The sequence below is a fragment of the Trachypithecus francoisi genome, unplaced genomic scaffold (assembly GCF_009764315.1).
Source record: "Trachypithecus francoisi isolate TF-2019V2 unplaced genomic scaffold, Tfra_2.0 Lachesis_group21, whole genome shotgun sequence".
NCBI classification, from domain to species: Eukaryota; Metazoa; Chordata; class Mammalia; order Primates; family Cercopithecidae; genus Trachypithecus; species Trachypithecus francoisi.
In genome coordinates this window covers 42,237,435-42,255,491 of record NW_022681467.1, presented here as the reverse complement: position 1 = coordinate 42,255,491, position 18,057 = coordinate 42,237,435, and the positions used below count along the sequence as shown (strand labels likewise).

Below are 18,057 nucleotides of genomic sequence, written 5' to 3'. Positions count from 1 at the left end.
GCTTACTGAGAACCACATGTTGGTCCCAGTGTAGTTATTTGACCCGGCATCCACCTGCCTGATGCCTATACTCTGAGCAACTCGAGGGCAGATGTTCACTTACTCATCTCTACCTGCTGAACTTTCAGCATGGTGGCCAGCAAAGAGTCAGGGTCACAATCCATTTATTCTTTCACTCATTCCACACTCTCTGATACCAATTCCCTCAATGTGTTGGGGACTATGCCAAGTGCTGGGGACACAGAAGGGAACAAGACAAAAGAAACAGAGTCCCTCTTCTCAGGGAACTTTCTTAGTAGTTGAGGAGACAGAGTCAGTAAATCATTTTGAATGGATGAACCTTTGCAGGTTACAATTTGGCAGCATTTACCACCTTATTTTCCGTGGAGCATAAGTTGTGGAGGATTTTAAGAAATATTTCAGTCTGTGGTCAAATATATTTTGGAAACTTTGGGTTAGACAAGGCCAAATAAAATGTGTGTACTACATGATTTGTCAGCCCTTTCAGTGTACTAATTATGAATTTTTAGCGGAGTAGTTGGGAGAGCAGTTCCTGAAAAACTTATTTGGTTTTAGAACCCTTTCTTGGGAAGATATCATGTGACCTTGGATATGATGTGCTGGGAAGTTCCACATAGAGATTGCTTAAGACCCCCTGGGTACTCAATGTATTTTTCTTGATTTGGAGCCACAAATTTTTTTATTCCAGAACCATCTATGAGAAGACTTCAAAAAGTTCATAAGAAAGTAGAATTAAAAGACAAAAATAAAAATATAAACTTTGTTTCTCAACATAAGCTCCATCAAGTTCTAGACACTTTTGTAATGATGATACCAGCTATTTAATCCATCCTTAAAGAACTAAGAGTCTAGGGAATTTAACCATGTCAATGTCATCATCTTTTACATTATTAGCTGAAGAGAAATGGGTGCTCTTTAAAGATTTTTGAAGATTAGGAAACAAAAAGAAGTCAGAAGAAGCCATATCAGGACCATAAGACAGATGCCTAATGATTTCCCGTTAAAACTCCCACAAAACTGTCCTTGTTTGAAGAGAGGAAGGAGCAGGAGCATTGCTGTGGTGAAGGACTCTCTGGGGAAGCTTTCCCTAGCATTTTTCTGCTAAAGCTTTGGCTAATCCTCATAAAACTCTCATAATGAGCAGATGTTATTGTTCTTTGGCCCTCCAGAAAGTCAACAAGGAAAATGCCTTGAGCATCCCCCCAAAAATGTTGCCATGACCTTTGCTCTTGATCGGTTCACTTTTGCTTTGATCGGACCACTTCCAGCTCTTGATGGCCATTGCCTTGGTTGTGCTTTGTCTTCCGGATTGTACTGGCAAAGCCATGTTTTGACTCCTGTTACAATTCTTAGAAGAAATGCTTCAGGATCTTGATCGCATTTGTTTAAAATTTCCATTGAAAGTCCTGTTCTTATCTGCAGCTGATCTCGGTGGAGTGGTCTTGGTACCCATCAAGTGGAAAGTTTGTCCAGCTTTAATTTTCCAGTCAGAATTGTGTATGCTGAACCAATTGAGACATCTGTGGTGTTGGCTATTGTTTCTGCTGTTAATTGTCGGTCCTTTTTAATTAGGGCATGAACAAGATTAATTTTTTTTTCCTTGCAGATCCATGTGGAAGCTCTGCCACTGCAGACTTCATCTTCAACATAGTCTCATCCCTTCTAAAACAAATTATCCATTTGTAAATTAGAATTTCTTTGGGGCATTGTCCCCATAAACTGTTCGTAAAGCGTCAAGCTTCACCATCAATTTGATGTTTGTTTTTACTTCAATTTTAGCAGAATTCATAGAACTCTGATAGGGGCGGTTTTCGAACTATCCTTTTTAGTGCCGCAAACTAGATTCTGTTCAGACATGTGATAATAAGTTAGTATGAGTTTATTTTGGTGCAAAAATTTGAAATCCCTGTATAGTTTTTAAATAATACATATTTTTCATGAACTTTTTGAAGATCCCTTGTCTTAACCTCTCTGTGCCTCAATTTTCTCATTTGCTAAATGTAAATGAAAATGATACTAACCTTCCTTTCATAAGGTTGTTTAATGAACAAATAGGTATAACATACTTAGAACAGTCCCGGGCATATAGTCACATTCAATAAATGTTAGTTCTTATTTTTTCCATCGCTGTGTGACAGAGATATTCTGAATTTTGCAATAGCAAAGATGAAAGCACACACATTAAGTTCTATTAAAATGTCAGGTATTATTTATTGTTAGGAGAATGGAGAAGGTGAGTGTTTTAGTCAGGAGTCTGAGTTGCAAATGACAGAAACTTGAATCACAGAGACATGAAGTCACCTATCCAGGGTCACAAAAGTCATGGTGTAGTCAAGCTATAGTTCAAATCCAGGAAGTCTTGCAACAAGCCCAGGTTCTTGACCGCTGTGCTGTTCCGCTCTTCTGTGAACCGAGTGCTGTGAGAGCACAGATATTGGAACTGACCAGGACTTTAGGGTGGGGGTCACAGGATAAAAATGGCCTCTACAAGATGAGTCATAATTCACTAGATGAAGAAGTAGAAGAATATTCCTGGCAAAAGGAAAAGCATGTGCAAAGGCCCAGAGATTGACAAGCAGTGTAGACTGCTGAGAGAACTGTGTCCAAGAGAACAGAGAAGTGGGGAATGTGGGAAGCCTGTACTGGGACACCCTGATAAGCTTCGAATGCCATGACTGTGAGTCTGGGGGCCATGGGGAGCCAGAGGAGGTGTTTGAACAGGGGAGTGGCATGATCTGAAGTGCGTTTTAGAAGTATTCCTTTGACTGTTCATGTGGAGGATGCATAAAGACAAGTGCAAAGGTTGAGAAATAGTCTCAGTGAAAGCCGATGAAGTTTGACCTTGGTCAAGAACAGGGCAGATGGAGGGGAGAGACCTAAATGCTCAGGCTCTAATGACAGAGCTTGGACTCTCTTGTATCAGATCATGCCTGGGACCTCTCTCAACTGGGTTTGGCTCAGATAAACCCCAAATCCAGCTGGAGGACATGACCCTTCTTTTTGACTCAAATACAAAAGAGGCTTCCAGCGTAGGCAAGAAGGCAGTCCCTCTCCTTCTCTGTGCCAAACACCTCTCCAGTCGTAGCTCAGAAACATGTCACCCTCTCTGAGAAGCCCTCTGTGTTAGATTGTGTTAGATTGGGTCTTCAGAAGGATCCTGAGACAATGATTTGACTGCAAGGAATTTGGGGGCAGTGGACAAGGGAAACAGTGAAGAGCATGGAAGAAATACAGGTGTGTTAATGAAGAGGTTCCTGCCAGCAGCAGGGATTCAGCCTTACTGGGGACTTCCGGGAAATGGTTTTCAACATGCCTCAGTTATCCCACTGAAAGGCAACTGAACTTCGTGGCTGGGAACTATTCCTAGTAGTGTTATTTCTTTGCAGTCTTGGCCAAGTGTGCTTCTAAAGCCAGAGAAATCTGAAGACATCACTGGTGTAAACAGGAATGGTGGGCACCAAAGGGAGAGATGGAGGACTGTCTTAGTCCATTTGGGCTACTATAACAAAATACCTTAGACTGAGTGATATTTAAACAATAGAAATATATTGCTTACAGTTCTGGGAGCTGGGAAGTTCAAGATCAAGGCACTGGCGGATTCAGTGCCTGGTGGGGCCTTGCTCTTTTCTTCACAAACAGTTCCTTATTGCTATGTCCTCACATGGCAGAAGGAAGGCCCTTAGGCCCCTTTTATGAGGACACTAATCCTATTAGTGAGAGCAGAACCCTTATGACCTAATCACTTCCCAAAGGCCCTGCCTCTTATCACCACTACAATGGGGATGAGGATTCCATATATGAATCTGGGGGGACAGAAACATTGAGACCATAGCAAGGAGGTGCTGAGGTGTCTGCCCTTCTCAGACCCCACTGCCTGACACAGCTCCCTTTCTCCTTGGCTCCATAGCTCACTGTCTTAAACTCTGTTTTAGCACTTGTCTCTCCGGGGGATGAATGATTTGTCTTCATGTCTGTCTCCTTGAGCAGTGGAAGCAGATGAACCAGGGATGGGCTAGGCACCAAACCTTGTATACCAAGTAAAGGTGTGGACTACAGTCTAGGAATCTAGGACCAGGGATGGGCTAGGCACCAAATCTTGAATGCCAAGTAGAGGGGTGGACTACAGTCTAGGAGTCTAGGGTCAGGGATGGGCTAGGCACTAAATCTTGAATGCCAAGTAGAGGGGTGGACTACAGTCTAGGAGTCTAAGTGTCTCATAATAGACCTAAGATGAAAGTGAAACATCTTATAGTCATATCATTTTCAAAACGCAAAGATGGGGATTGTCTGAAGGGGTGCAAGAGTTCATTTATGGTATGTCTGGGCTCCTGTGGGAATTTGAGATTATAATCTCCACCAAGGACTCATATTTACAAATTGGGATACCTGTTGGTCTGGCAAGTGGTACGCAGAACAGGATACATGGGGCATTCCTTCTTGGGTCAGCAGGAAGATCTGATAGAAAGTAATTGTATATTTTAAAAAGCATGAATTCATTGTGGAGCAGGATACCAAGCATGGGTGGAAGAAAGACAGTTTTGCAGCAGACTGTGATGCAGATTTCCTGGCCCAGGGGATGATACATGGATGTTCTTCTGCCTGGAGGCCCACAGTGGTGTGCTGCAGCCAGCTTATGCTGGCTTGAGGAATGTGATTGTCAAGTTTTTAGGAATTCTAATAGCCACTTATTAAATACAGACCTTCATACACACACACACACACACACACACACACACACAGTTTTTCAAGAGCCAATTGTTCAACATTTACCAACACACATCTGTTGTTTGAGGGATATTTGGCAGAAAGAGGCTGGGAAGGTGATTTCAGCTTGAGAAGCACTGTAGTTTTTGTTTGTTTGGTTTTTAGAGACCAGGTTTCACTGTGTTGCCCAGGCTGGACTTGAACTCCTGGCCTCAAGCAATCATCTTTCCTAAGCCTCTCAAGTAGCTGGGACTATAGGCACCTGGCTAAGAATCATTTATTGATTGGCGTGGTCAGATTTCTTGTTAAAAATTTAGAGACTATGTCTTAGTCATTTTCCTTGTGCCAGCTTCCAGCCCAGGGCATAGCATGTGGTCAGGAATAAAATTTGCTAAATGGATAGATGAATGAATGATAACTTGGCTTGAGCTTTTTCTCTAGGTTGTAGAAGCATGTATTCATCATTCAACAGATATTTTGGGTGCCTACTATGTGCCAGGAACTGTTCTTGGCACTGGGAACACAATCCCTGCCCTCCTAGAGCTTGCATTCTAATAGAGGAGAAAACATATAGAGCTATAAAATCTGCTTTCAGGTGGTAACCAGTTACATGAAAGAACATGAAGCAGGATAAGGGGCTGGAGACAGGGTTTCGTGCTGCTTTTGTACTGGCAGCCAAGACTCAAGAGGAGAGGTGGCTCCATCTCTCCAAAGTTGTGTGTCTTCAGGAAGGCCCCTTTGGCTCTCTGAGCTGTGGAAACCAATCGTCCCCAGGTGATATTCAGGTTCCCAGCCTAAGAAGGCTGAGGTGGCCTTGGCCAAGTCTGAAACCTTGGGTACACCGGCTCCCCAGGTGGTTACTAAAGCTCTGTAGGCAGAATGTTGGGATTCCAGGATCTTCTCTAAATGGGGTGCTGTTTATTGTGCCACTGGTTTCCCACATCCTTGTTTGCTGTGCTGTATACCTGGGACGGGCCTGCCCTCTATCTCTGTGGAATTTTGGGATGATGCCTTTTGACTCCAAGCACACATTGAGGCTTTTCCACAAAAGGGCGCCTTTTCCACAAAAGGGTCTCAGCTTCTTGTTGGGGGAGCTTTGGGGTTCTGGAAACAGCTCTGACATCCACCTGCTGACTCACTCTTTCCCTCTCTGATCCGAGTCTCCACATGTGTAGAGCCAGGGAAATGAGAGGGGCTTGGTGATGATCTGATGATCTGCCACTGAATCCCCAAATCGGGGAGGTTAAGGGGCTGCCAGGGTAGGTGGAAGGGAGGCAGAGAACAGAGAAGCCCATGACCAGCTCCTTATCCCACTTGTCCAGAAAAGTGCCTTCTTTTCCCCTGATTTTTACATTCAAAGTTTGTCTGTTTTATATATTGGAATTCAACATACAATTTTGCTTGAACAAAGGGCTGGGGGTTATTAGTATTTGTGGACTCTGGTCTTGTGATTCTCAAAGATATCTTACCTCTGAGATGCATGGATCTGCCTGATTTGAGAAACTGAAAGGATGGTGACAAATCAAAACTTAGAGAATTTTTAGTTGTGAAGTTTGATTCTGTATTATTCCTTTTACTTTCAACCTTTAATGGGTGTGTCCAATAACCTGGGTTCTTGGGATATTCATTCCAAGTTGAATTAATTTGTTTTACAGTTGTTCTTCTCTGGCCCCCAAGAAATAAATTTTAGGTATCCTGAAGGATAACTTTGTATTAACTGTGGCAGCTTATTTAATTTTTTTCTCTAAAACAATGTATCTTAAGTCAGTAGGAAAATGGGATGAGCTGTACAGAAATTCTCCCTGTGGGAGACTTTTTGCACATCTATATATTTCATGAGTGAATGTGAGCAACTGATAGAAAAGCTAAGGGACTCGGGAATCTGGACATTTTCCAATGTAGGGGGTATTAAGCAGAGTCTCGGGATGTGTTTCAAGGTATGGAAACTGGTGACAGTGTGTCTCCCCCATCTCAGTCAATGACAACCCCATCTTCCCACTGCCGAGACCTACAACTTGGAATTGCCCTTGACTTCTCTCTTTGCTCACATATCACAACAGATCTATCAGCCAAGCTGTCAGACGTGACCTTGGAAATAGATCGAGAATTGAACTGCTTCTCACGACCAACAACTGCTGGCAATGGGCCCTACTGGCCAGTGTCTTTTGCCTGGATTGTTGCCACAGCTGTCTGATGGGTCTCCGTGGTCCCTCCCTGGCCTCCCTCTAAGATGGATTAACTAATCATAGCGTCGTCCCCCATGTAACCAGATACCTGTCCTGTTTCGCTGAGGATATGTTCTCTTAGAATGGTGCTCTGTTCGATGTCCTATGGACATGGAATAAAGTTAACAAAACTTACTGTAAGTGGGAAGTAAGAGCCATAAGATGTCTCCAGACAGGATCAAATCCAAGAAGAAGTTCATGTTTCCTAGAACATGCAAGATCATTGCCTTGAGAGGACATAAGAAAGCAAGGGCAGGGGAGGAATAGTTTCATTCCAACAGTGACCACGCGAATAATAGGACATTAAGTATTATGAATCCTGTGGGACACGGATGCATTAGATGTGAAGTCATTGTCATTATCACTCTCATGATGAGAACAGGTGTGTAGTTTGACAGGTTTTGACAAATGTGCACACCAATGTAGCTACCACTCCAATCTAGTTATAGAACATTGCCATCAGCCCAAAAGTTTCCTCTGTGCTCCTCTGCAACCCCTACCTATGCCCCCACAACATAGACCTTCCACCCTAACCCTGGCAACCACTGATTAGACTTAAATTACTTTGTCTGCCCTTCATTGGTTCTAATATTCAGCTGAGAACAGCAGCAGGGCACTTGTATGAAGGTCTGGCTATAGAGGTAGATTGCCTTGGTCTACCCTGGTCTGCACAGCCATTACCTTGCTAATGACCTCCTTGCACCTCAGTTTCCTAATCCATCAAATGGGGATAATAATCATACCTACTTCACTAGGATTTTGTTAGGAATAAATAGCACCTGGTACTTAACAGCCCAACAGATGTCAGCTATTGTTATTGTTTATGGAGTATGCATTGTGTGTTGGGCATTGTGCTGAGTACTGCGTAAGGATGTGGCAGTTGCTCCCTGTGCCCCCTCTACACCCCCACTGGTGCTCACCATTTCCCCATACACCGGTAGCTTCTTACTGCCTCTGATATGGTCTGCATGAGCATTTCCTCTGGCTGCAGGAGCATGCTCAGTCTGCACATAAGGATGCCGGAAGTGCTGAAAGTTAATGCTCCCAGTATCAGCCCTCAACCAATGATGGCCAGGAGTTGGCAGATAAATGCTCCAACTTGCTTGCCTCCAGTTGAGACAACTCTAAGGCATGATTTGCCCTTTCCCCAGGGTTCCCCATCAGAATTGAGATCCAGGTGTTCACAGTGGTAACCTTCTCGTGGGACACTCTCTGGATTGGCTTAACTATTTTCATTCTCATCTTTATCTGTAAGACAACAGTGTATTTCACTTCATTCTCAAATAGTCCTATGAGGTGGACCAAAATAGCTTCTTCATTTTATAGTTGAGCAAAATGACACTTAGAAAGGTGACGCCACCTGCTTAAAGTCAACGCCTTAGGCACACACCTGCTCCACTGCTGCCCTGAGAACGAGCCGGGGCAGGCCCTGCTGCAGGCCTCCTCCCCCTTCTGCCCCAGCCCCCGGCCTCCTTCCTCCTCTGCCCTGAGCCCTGGGCCTCCTTCCCCCTCTGCCCTGAGCCCCACTGACCCTCTGAGCATGCATCTCCTCCTGCAGGAAGGCCGCTGCTTGTTTATCATCCTGCTCATGGCGGTGTACTGGTGCACGGAGGCCCTGCCGCTCTCAGTGACAGCGCTGCTGCCCATCGTCCTCTTCCCCTTCATGGGCATCTTGCCCTCCAACAAGGTCTGCCCCCAGTACTTCCTCGACACCAACTTCCTCTTCCTCAGTGGCCTGATCATGGCCAGCGCCATTGAGGAGTGGAATCTGCACCGGCGAATCGCCCTCAAGATCCTGATGCTTGTTGGAGTCCAGCCGGCAAGGTAAGAACAGGTAACGGTTCCAGCACTACAGTGGAGAGGCAGAGGGACCACACCTCTGGAGCCTATACCTGCTCTTCTTGGTTTACTCGTCCAGGCCAAGAAACTCATCGGTTCCCACCATTTATTTATTTATTATTTGTTTGTTTATTTATTTATATATTTATTTCTCAACTATTTAGCAAGCACCCGCTGCATGCTAGACGCAGCACTAGGCCCATCATGGGAAGCTGTTCTCAAAGGTGCAGAAGAACCACCTGGGGAGATGAGATGCTGACCCCCAGGCCCCACCCCCAGGGATTCCAGTCCCATAGTTTTGGAGGGGGCCACACTGGCAGTTTGACCCCGACTGCTCAGGGCTGAATCCCAGATAACCTGCTCTGAAAAATGACTTAACCTCCCTCTGCCCGTGAAATAGTGATGTAGTGGCACCCACCTCATAGAGTTTAGTGAGGATTAGATGAGCAAATGCAGGTAAATCCCCTACACCTGAGCAGATAATGCTGGCTGTTAGCATTCTTGTTTGCTATTTACCTGCCTAGGTGATGAAGATCAGGTGGGAGTTGAAGGTCGGGGGGGATGCAGAGGATATGGGAAGATGGACTGGAAAGGAAGGGGAGTCAGGGTCACAATCCTAGAGAGCCTCAGGCCCTCTGGTTAGGATTTGGACTTTTATTCTTAGAGGATTGGGTGGCCTTTAACATAGGGGTGTTATTTCCATCTAATTTTTTGTTCCATGAACCCCTTTGGCAATTTGGTGAATCTTAAGGATCTTCCCAGAATAATGTTTTTTAAAGGCATAAAGCATAACAGAGTTTGAAACAACAACTACAGCAAAATGCAATTATCGATAATTTTTTTTGTAAACACAGACACCTGCGTCCTGGTACAGGTAGGTACCGTTTTATTAACACAGCAACTGGCAAGACTGAGCGATGGGCCTGATCACAGCCATCATGTTGAGCAGCTTTGAGTGTTGATATTTCAAGATGTCTACAGTGATTATAATGTCATTTTAAAATATCAGGGATCTTGCCAGGCGCAGTGGCTCCCGCCTGTAATCCCAGCATTTTGGGAGGCTGAGGCAAGTGGGTAGCTTGAGGCCAGGAGTTCAGGACCAGTCTGACCAACATGGCAAAACCCCCGTCTCTACCAAAAATACAAAAAATTCACTGGGCGTGGTGGTGCATGCCTGTGATCCCAGCTACTCAGAAAGCTGAGGTGGGCGGATCGCTTGACCCCAGGAGGCAGAGGTTGCAGTGAGCCAAGATCACAATACTGTACTCCAGCCTCAGTGACAGTGAGACCCTGTCTCAAAAAAGAAAAGAGAGAGAGAAAGAAAGAGAGAGAGAGAAAGAAAGAGAGAGAGAAAAGAAAGAGAGAGAGAGAGAAAGAGAAAATGTCAGGGATTTTTTTTTGGGGGTGACAGAGCCTCAGGCACTGCTCATACACCTGAACTTTGTTGACTGTTTATCACTGACGGAGATGCTTAATTTGATTAGATGTTAGCAAAATGAAGATACACATTTTCCCCAATCCAGTTCTGAATTATATCCATAGACTTATAGTTATAAATCTGTTCTTTTAAGGGTTATAAACTGAGGAGTGACATGGCCAGATTTGCATTTTTTTTTTTCAAATACATCTCATTTCCTTCAGATTTGCATTTTTTAAAAGATTCCTCTTAGTTGCCTTGTAGAGATCAGATAGGAGAGTACCAGAATGAGAAGCTGATACAACCCAGTTGGAAGGCCATTTAGAGTGTCCCGACAAGAGACAGTAGCAGCTTGGACTAGGAGGTGGCAGTGGAGATGAGCAGATTGGAAAAATTTGAGAGCAATTTGGGTGATAAAATTGACACAGGGGAGAGCGTAGGAAAAAAAGGTTCTGGATGACTCCTAGGTTTCTAGCATCATCTCTGTGCCAGCTGCTCTGCTAGGCTCTGTAGCCGCACCTCCTCCTAGAGGAGCTGCCAGTCCTGTGGGACAGACTCCATCTATGGAACTGATTCCAATGCCAAGTAGAATTTGATCTCTAAGGGGCACACCATGGTGTGAGAGCCCGCATGAGAGGTAGGGGGATGGGGGGAACTTCCTGGAGGAGGTCACATTTGAGCTTAACTTTGAAGAATGAGCAGGGCTGCTCTTAAATATATTCTAAAGTTACAATAACTAAAACAGTAAGTCACAAGTCTGAAAACGGATTTTTGAAACAGAATAAATCTACAGGAAATCCAGATCTGAAGGAAGGATTATCCAATAAATGGTGGGAGTTGGGAGAATGGTTTATTCTATTAAAAAATGGATTTACATCTTACTTTGTATTATGCATCTAAGTAAATTCCAGGTGGATTCAGAGTTCAATATAAAGAGAAAAAATCCTGAGACTTAAATTCTGTTGGTGGGAATGGACCAAGCAAAGGCAGGGAGGCAGAGGAGTAAAGGCGTTGGGTGCTGGTAAGAGGTTCAGCAGAGTCTCAGCAGGGTAAGAATAGGAGGGGAAAAGGGGGAGGAAGCTGAGAAGGCCATGAGGGAAAGATAGTGGAGTGTCTTGGTGCCCTAGCAACTTTTTTCTGAAATGGCTGTCATTGAGGATTTGGGGGCAAGAAAGAGAAAACGTCAGGCTTGAGATATCTTTATAACCTGGGTACCTGTGGACAGTTCACTTAAACACATTGAACCACAGTTTTCTTAGATCTAAAATAAACCTGGTGAGTGGATTCGGTTTCTGCTTTGAGTCTCAAATTTCCATCTGTAAAATGGATGGATTGGATTCCTCAGGGATGGCAAACTGGGACCAGAGGATCTCCTGGGCCCTGGGCTCTGGATTTGTCTCTAATGCCATCTGCTCTGCAGGCTCATCCTGGGGATGATGGTGACCACCTCGTTCCTGTCCATGTGGCTGAGCAACACTGCTTCCACTGCCATGATGCTTCCCATTGCCAATGCCATCCTGAAAAGTCTCTTTGGTGAGAAGGAGGTTCGAAAGGACCCCGGCCAGGAGAGTGAAGAGAATACAGGTGAGGCTGTACAAAGGAATTGGGGCCAACTCCACCAAGATTTGGAAGTGGGAGCATTTTGGGAGGCCGAGACGGGCGGATCATGAGGTCAGGAGATCGAGACCATCCTGGCTAACACGGTGAAACCCCGTCTCTACTAAAAAAAATACAAAAAACTAGCCGGGCAAGGTGGTGGGCGCCTGTAGTCCCAGCTACTTGGGAGGCTGAGGCAGGAGAATGGCGTAAACCCGGGAGGTGGAGCTTGCAGTGAGCTGAGATCCGGCCACTGTGCTCCAGCCTGGGCCACAGAGCGAGACTCCGTCTCAAAAAAAAAAAAAAAAAAAAGATTTGGAAGTGGGAATGGGATGTCCAAAGGATGTCAGGGAAGGCCAAGGGCATGCACACTTATTGAGCACCTGCTATGTGTCAGGTGTTTTAATTATGACAATGACTGATAATTAGATAAGAAATCGTGGTACCTTGGTTTTTTAAAATTTGCTTTTATTAAGCACATACTGTATACTGAGCAGTGAGTTGACCTCTTTACATACATTATCTCCCTTAACTCTCAAAACAGCTCTATGAAGTAGGTACTGTAATTAAACCTTGTTTTACAGCATCCAAAGAGATGCTTAGCATCACCAGTATTCAGAGAAATGCAAACTGAAACAATGACATTTTAATCAATGAGACAGGCAGAAATAAGAAAGCTGGTGAATCCCCATGTTGGCAGGAATGGGGGCCACAGGAACTCTCGTGCACTGCTGGAAAGAGTATGGACTGGGTTAGAGTTTCTTAAGGATCTTGTGCAAGGATTTAATCACATTAAATGTGTTTATACTCTGTAACCCAGCAGTTTTGCTCCCAGACACCAAAGAAATTCTCTCTTGGGTCCAGGAGGGAATACACATAGTGATATTCACTGTAGCGCCCTCTGTGGTGTGGAGAGTTGGTGGCTACATGGGCTTTATCGCTAGGCATGTAGCGATACAGGCAAAGGCAAAAATGGTGGGTACATGCCATTGAGCATTATGCTGCTTTTAAAAGAGAGAAGAATTAGTGAACCATACACTTCTATAAATGGATCTCATAGAGCAGTTATGATTGCGGGTAAAAACCAGAATGAGATCTATAATACACCCTCCATATGTAAGCTGAAAATACACATGAACGACAAAACATTGTGTAAGAAATGTATAATGAAAAGCTACACATTAAACATATCAGAATGGTTGCTATGGAAAGGGTGAGAGCGGGAAATGGGGAGAGAAAGGACCAAAAAGACCCAATCAATTATAGAAAATAGAAGCTTTGTGCAGTAAATAGTGATAACGTATTATGAACAGAGGGATTTGATTCCCTCAATCCTCTGAACTTGTGTTCTTAACAAAACAAAACGTACACAGCCATTGTATTTCTAGATGACTATATTCAGGCTCCAAGAGGGAAAGGATTTTCCCAAATCACATAGTGAAGTTAAAGAAGTCCAGGGTCAATTCAGAGGCACAATGATGTCATGACTTTTCATTGGCGACTCTGTGGTTCCCCTGGTCTTATGGTTGCAAAGTGGCTGCCACGTTATGTCACTTTAAAATGTCTTACTTTTAATTTATATAACTATTTTAAAAGGAAGATTTGAATTGATATCTATGTGGGCAGAAATGGCTAGTTGAACTCCAGCATCAATTCTTCCTTTGTTCTTTTAGGAATAGAACCCAATGCTTTCCTCTCTGAGGAAAGGCTGAAACTACCAGCTCCCCTTGTGATAAGACTTGGTCAGGTAACTGAGTCTGGTCAATGGAATGTGAGTGGAAGTGATGTGTGCAACTTTCAGGTTCTGCCCTTTCTGCCAGGTGGAATGTGAATATGACCCAAAGACCCATCCCCAGGATGACCTGAGACCCAAAGACAGGAACCACATCTTGAGAGATAGATGACAGATCTGCTCCTGTGGCTTTAGATCATTTACCTCAGTGAACACAACAAGCATTATCCATGAAACCATAGGTTTTGTGTGCTAGTTCTAGTTTTTAAAATATGAATTAAATTAAATATATATCTGTTAAAACTTAAATGTTTATCCATGTACCATCTAAGTTAACCTCACTGACAGTCACGTGAGTATTTCCCTGTCATACACTAAGGGATCTTGCTTATTTTATTTTCACGGCAGCTCTGGACACTAGAAATGATTATATGTACTTTACAGATGAAGTTCGGAGAGGTGAGATGATGTGTTCAGGATCATAGCATTGGCAAAGTGGCAGAGTCAGCTCTACGCAAGGGTGGGGTCTTCCATGAGGAAGGGAAGAGAAACTTGATAGCATGGATTAACAAATTCTGTCTACAAATGACCAGATAATAAATACTGCAGACTTTGTAGGCCACTCTGTTGCAACTACTCAATGCTGCCCTTGCAGTCAGAAAGCAGCCACAGATAAAACAAATGAGCAGGTGTGGCATTGTGCCAATAAAATTGTATTTATGGGCGCTGAAATGAAAATTTCATATAATTTTCATAACGGGAAATATTCTTCTATAGATTTTTTTCAACCATTTCAAAATGTAAAAGCCATTCCTAAGTTGGCAGGCCACACAAAAACAGGCGGCGGGCTGGATTGGGTCTGCATAGTTTGGTCACTGACCCCAGCTGTACAATATTGGCTTTCTTGACTTTCAAACTGTTTCCCTTAAGAGAACTGCCTGATGGTCACCCTGGGGTGGCAGCAAGCACCTGGGACTCTGCCCTTTCCCCCATTTCAACCCTAGTTAGACTCAGTTTATTCATTTTGTACACTGGGCTTCTAAGCAATGATAACCAATGTTTACTGTGCACTTAGTTTATGTGCGGACTCTTAGGGGGGCCTTATATCTGAATGAGATGGAACAGGCATCGACCTCATTTAGAGAAATGGAAATTGAGGAAGGAATTAAAAAGAGTCCCCCCACCCCCCGTTACCCAGTTTCCAAACAATGGCTCTGGTATTTTGAATCCAGGCTGGCTGACTTCAGAGCCTGCACTCTCAGGCTCCATTATTCTGCTTCCCACATGAGACTTTTTATGAAGTGGCAAAGCAAATGATTGAAAGCCAAGTCCCTCATTATGAGAATGAAAAATCTGAGACTCAGGAAGGAGAAGGGACTTGCCCAAAGCCACACACAGTGCTGGCCATGCAGTGAAGTCCAGAGTCTTTTTCCATGCTGCGGGATGTCAGGAGGGAGGGGACCCTGGGGGTTGGGATAGATACCTGCCTTTACAGGCCATGGGATCAGGGAGAAGGAATTGGTTAATGATCAGCCTCTAAGACCTAAAACAAGGCTAATTCCAGTGCAAAGAGAGCTATTCCCTTTCATCCAGTTCTGAGCTTTGACCAGGTGGCAGGAGGTGAGGACAGGGGTGGAGGGAGTAGAGATTCTGCCAGTGGGCTAGGAGAGGCACGAGGAAGTTCTGGGAGCTGTAGGTTCATGAGGGACATCTGTAGCACCAGCAGCAACCATAATCATCATGTGAGCTGAGTTCTCATTTTCTGAGCAAACACCACATGCCAGATACCATACTGATTTTTTTATACTCATTAGCTCATCTGATCTTCGTAATTGTACTGGGAGGTAATGATGCCCATTTTATAGATGAGGAAACTGAGGCTCAGAGAAGCAAAATGATTTGCCCAAAGTAACATGGTGATTTGCTGAGCTCTGTCTGATCCAGAATCTGTGCTTATAAGCACCTTGCCATGGTGCCTGGTACAGAGGAGGCAGAACCTAGGGAAGGGTGGGTCTATCTGGACAAGACACCAGAGGTCCTCAGACTTGGAGGGCAGCCCCTTTGCCTTTCTCCAGTTCCTTTACCCAGTTCTGTGCCCTGCACTATCTGGGGGACCCAAGGGCCATGTGAGTGATGGCTTTGCCAATGTCCCTCTGCATGCGTGCTCTCATTAGGTCCTCCATCACAGCCCTGTGGGGAGGCACTATTAGCATGCCCATTTTACAGAGGAGGAAACTGAAGCTCACAGCCATGATTGGCCCAATGTCCCTTGGCCAGTAAGGGACCCACCTGGATTTTGTTTTTGTTTTCTAGAGACAGGGTCTTCCTCTGTCTCCTAGGCTGGAGTGCAGTGGTGCAATCAGCTCGCTGCAGCCTCAAACTCGCGGGCTCAAGTGATCCTCTAGCCTTGGCCTCCCGGAGCACTGGGATTACAGGCATGAACCACTTCATCTGGCCCTCCACCTGGCTTTTGAATCTAAACTCTTTCGCCTCCTTTTTTCTGTCCATAGACAGCTAGCTTGCCATCTACATCTTTCTTTTATAGGAAGGCCCAGGATACCACCCTTCACAACACAAGGGTCTTTAATGTTGGGTGAAGCGTTGTCTTCATCCATAAGCTAACCCACCTTCTGCAACTTTCCTCATCTGTAAAACAAGAACGCTGCCTCTTACGTGAGAAACAAGAGCCAGGTACATAGGAAGTGGTTAATATATGGCAGTTGTATTAAAAACTACCTATGAGACTTCCAGGCATTGGAGGCACAGGTAATAAGACCTTCTACCTCGATGCACCTTGGCATTTCCCCTCCTACTTGAGCAGGATTGATTTGCTTCCTGGTTTACAATCTGTCTCCTCCATAGACTCCAAGCTCCGTGAAAGGCCTATCAATCTTTCTCATTGTCGTGAATCTTCACTAGTGCAGTCTTGTGCACCTAAGACACTGTTGGTACATAGTAGATGTTCAGTAAATGTGTAGAATTAATGAATACACAAATAGACCATTGAACTAACTGTTCTATGCCTCAGTTTCCTCAAACCTAAAACGGGGATAATAATCCTCACGACCTAGGCTGGCATGAGTGCTAAATGAATAAATGGACATAAGCCTGCTTCACTTGGGGGCTTTTGACCTTCCCTGGAGTGCTGTTTACCTAATTTGACACAAGAACTCTTTCCTGAGGGCCCCCTTCGTGTCAAACTTTAAGAACATCTTAGTCGGCCGGGCGCGGTGGCTCAAGCCTGTAATCCCAGCACTTTGGGAGGCCGAGACAGGCAGATCACGAGGTCAGGAGATCGAGACCATCCTGGCTAACATGGTGAAACCCCGTCTCTACTAAAAAATACAAAAAACTAGCCGGGCGAGGTGGCGGGCGCCTGTAGTCCCAGCTACTCGGGAGCTCGGGAGGCTGAGGCAGGAGAATGGCGTAAACCCGGGAGGCGGAGCTTGCGGTGAGCTGAGATCCGGCCACTGCACTCCAGCCTGGGCGACAGAGCGAGACTCCGTCTCAAAAAAAAAAAAAAAAAGAACATCTTAGTCATACCAGGGAGGCTAGACTAGAGTTATCAGTTTCACGTCAGACCTGCTAAGTGCCAGGTGGGTGCCTTGGAAATGGACCAAGGTTCAGGGGGTGGGAGATCCAAAGTTCTGGGTATAATCCTGACTCTGCCACTGACCCATTGGGTCCTCTTGATCCCAACTTTAGCCCATCTCTCTGGGCCTCAGTTTCCCCAGTTGTCAAGAGGAAGGGAATAAACTTTGCATGGCTCTCTAAGGCTGCTTGGAGACAGCTGTAAGATCATAAATGTGGAAGTTCTCAGTCCCCTGGCCTGACACAAACTCAAGGGTCGGTATGATGTGAATAGGACCCTACAGAAGCATCACGCTTCTAATCAACTGGCAATTTCTGAACCCAGAGAAGTCTCTCTGGGGACTTTGCCCCACTGGCCTGTTTCCACGTGGTCTTTTGGGTCACTGAGGTCACAGGAAGCACAGGGGTGGATCCTGTGTAAATGCCTAAGAGCGCCACTCAGCACCAGGTTTTCCAGTTTCATCTTCTTGACTTTACCATCATCATCGTCATCATCATCATCATCAGGAAATCCCTGGTATTAACATTTTTTACCTTGCTAGTCTCCGTAAGGAAAAAGCAAAACTCCTTCCTGATCTTACATGATAAAGCAAATTACTGTCTAGAGTTCTGCGTGTACAAATACCCTTCACTGCCTTATTTATTTATTTATTTATTTATTTATTTTTTTGAGGCGGAGTCTCGCTCTGTCGCCCGGACTGGAGTGCAGTGGCCAGATCTCAGCTCACTGCAAGCTCCGCCTCCCGGGTTTACGCCATTCTCCTGCCTCAGCCTCCCGAGTAGCTGGGACTACAGGCGCCCGCCACCTCGCCCGGCTAGTTTTTGTATTTTTAGTAGAGACGGGGTTTCACCGTGTTAGCCAGGATGGTCTCGATCTCCTGACCTCGTGATCCGCCCGTCTCGGCCTCCCAAAGTGCTGGGATTACAGGCTT

General features: G+C 45.0%; 1 protein-coding gene across 1 annotated transcript in view; it reads left to right on the top strand.

Moving 5' to 3' along the window:
- SLC13A3 (solute carrier family 13 member 3) overlaps positions 1-18,057 on the top strand; it is a 92,865-nt gene that overhangs the window by 28,282 nt on the left and 46,526 nt on the right. Inside the window, exons 2-3 of the mRNA XM_033186630.1 lie at positions 8,509-8,774; positions 11,627-11,790. Of these exons, the coding sequence (XP_033042521.1) occupies positions 8,509-8,774; positions 11,627-11,790 (430 nt within the window). The remainder of the gene's footprint in view (positions 1-8,508; positions 8,775-11,626; positions 11,791-18,057) is intronic.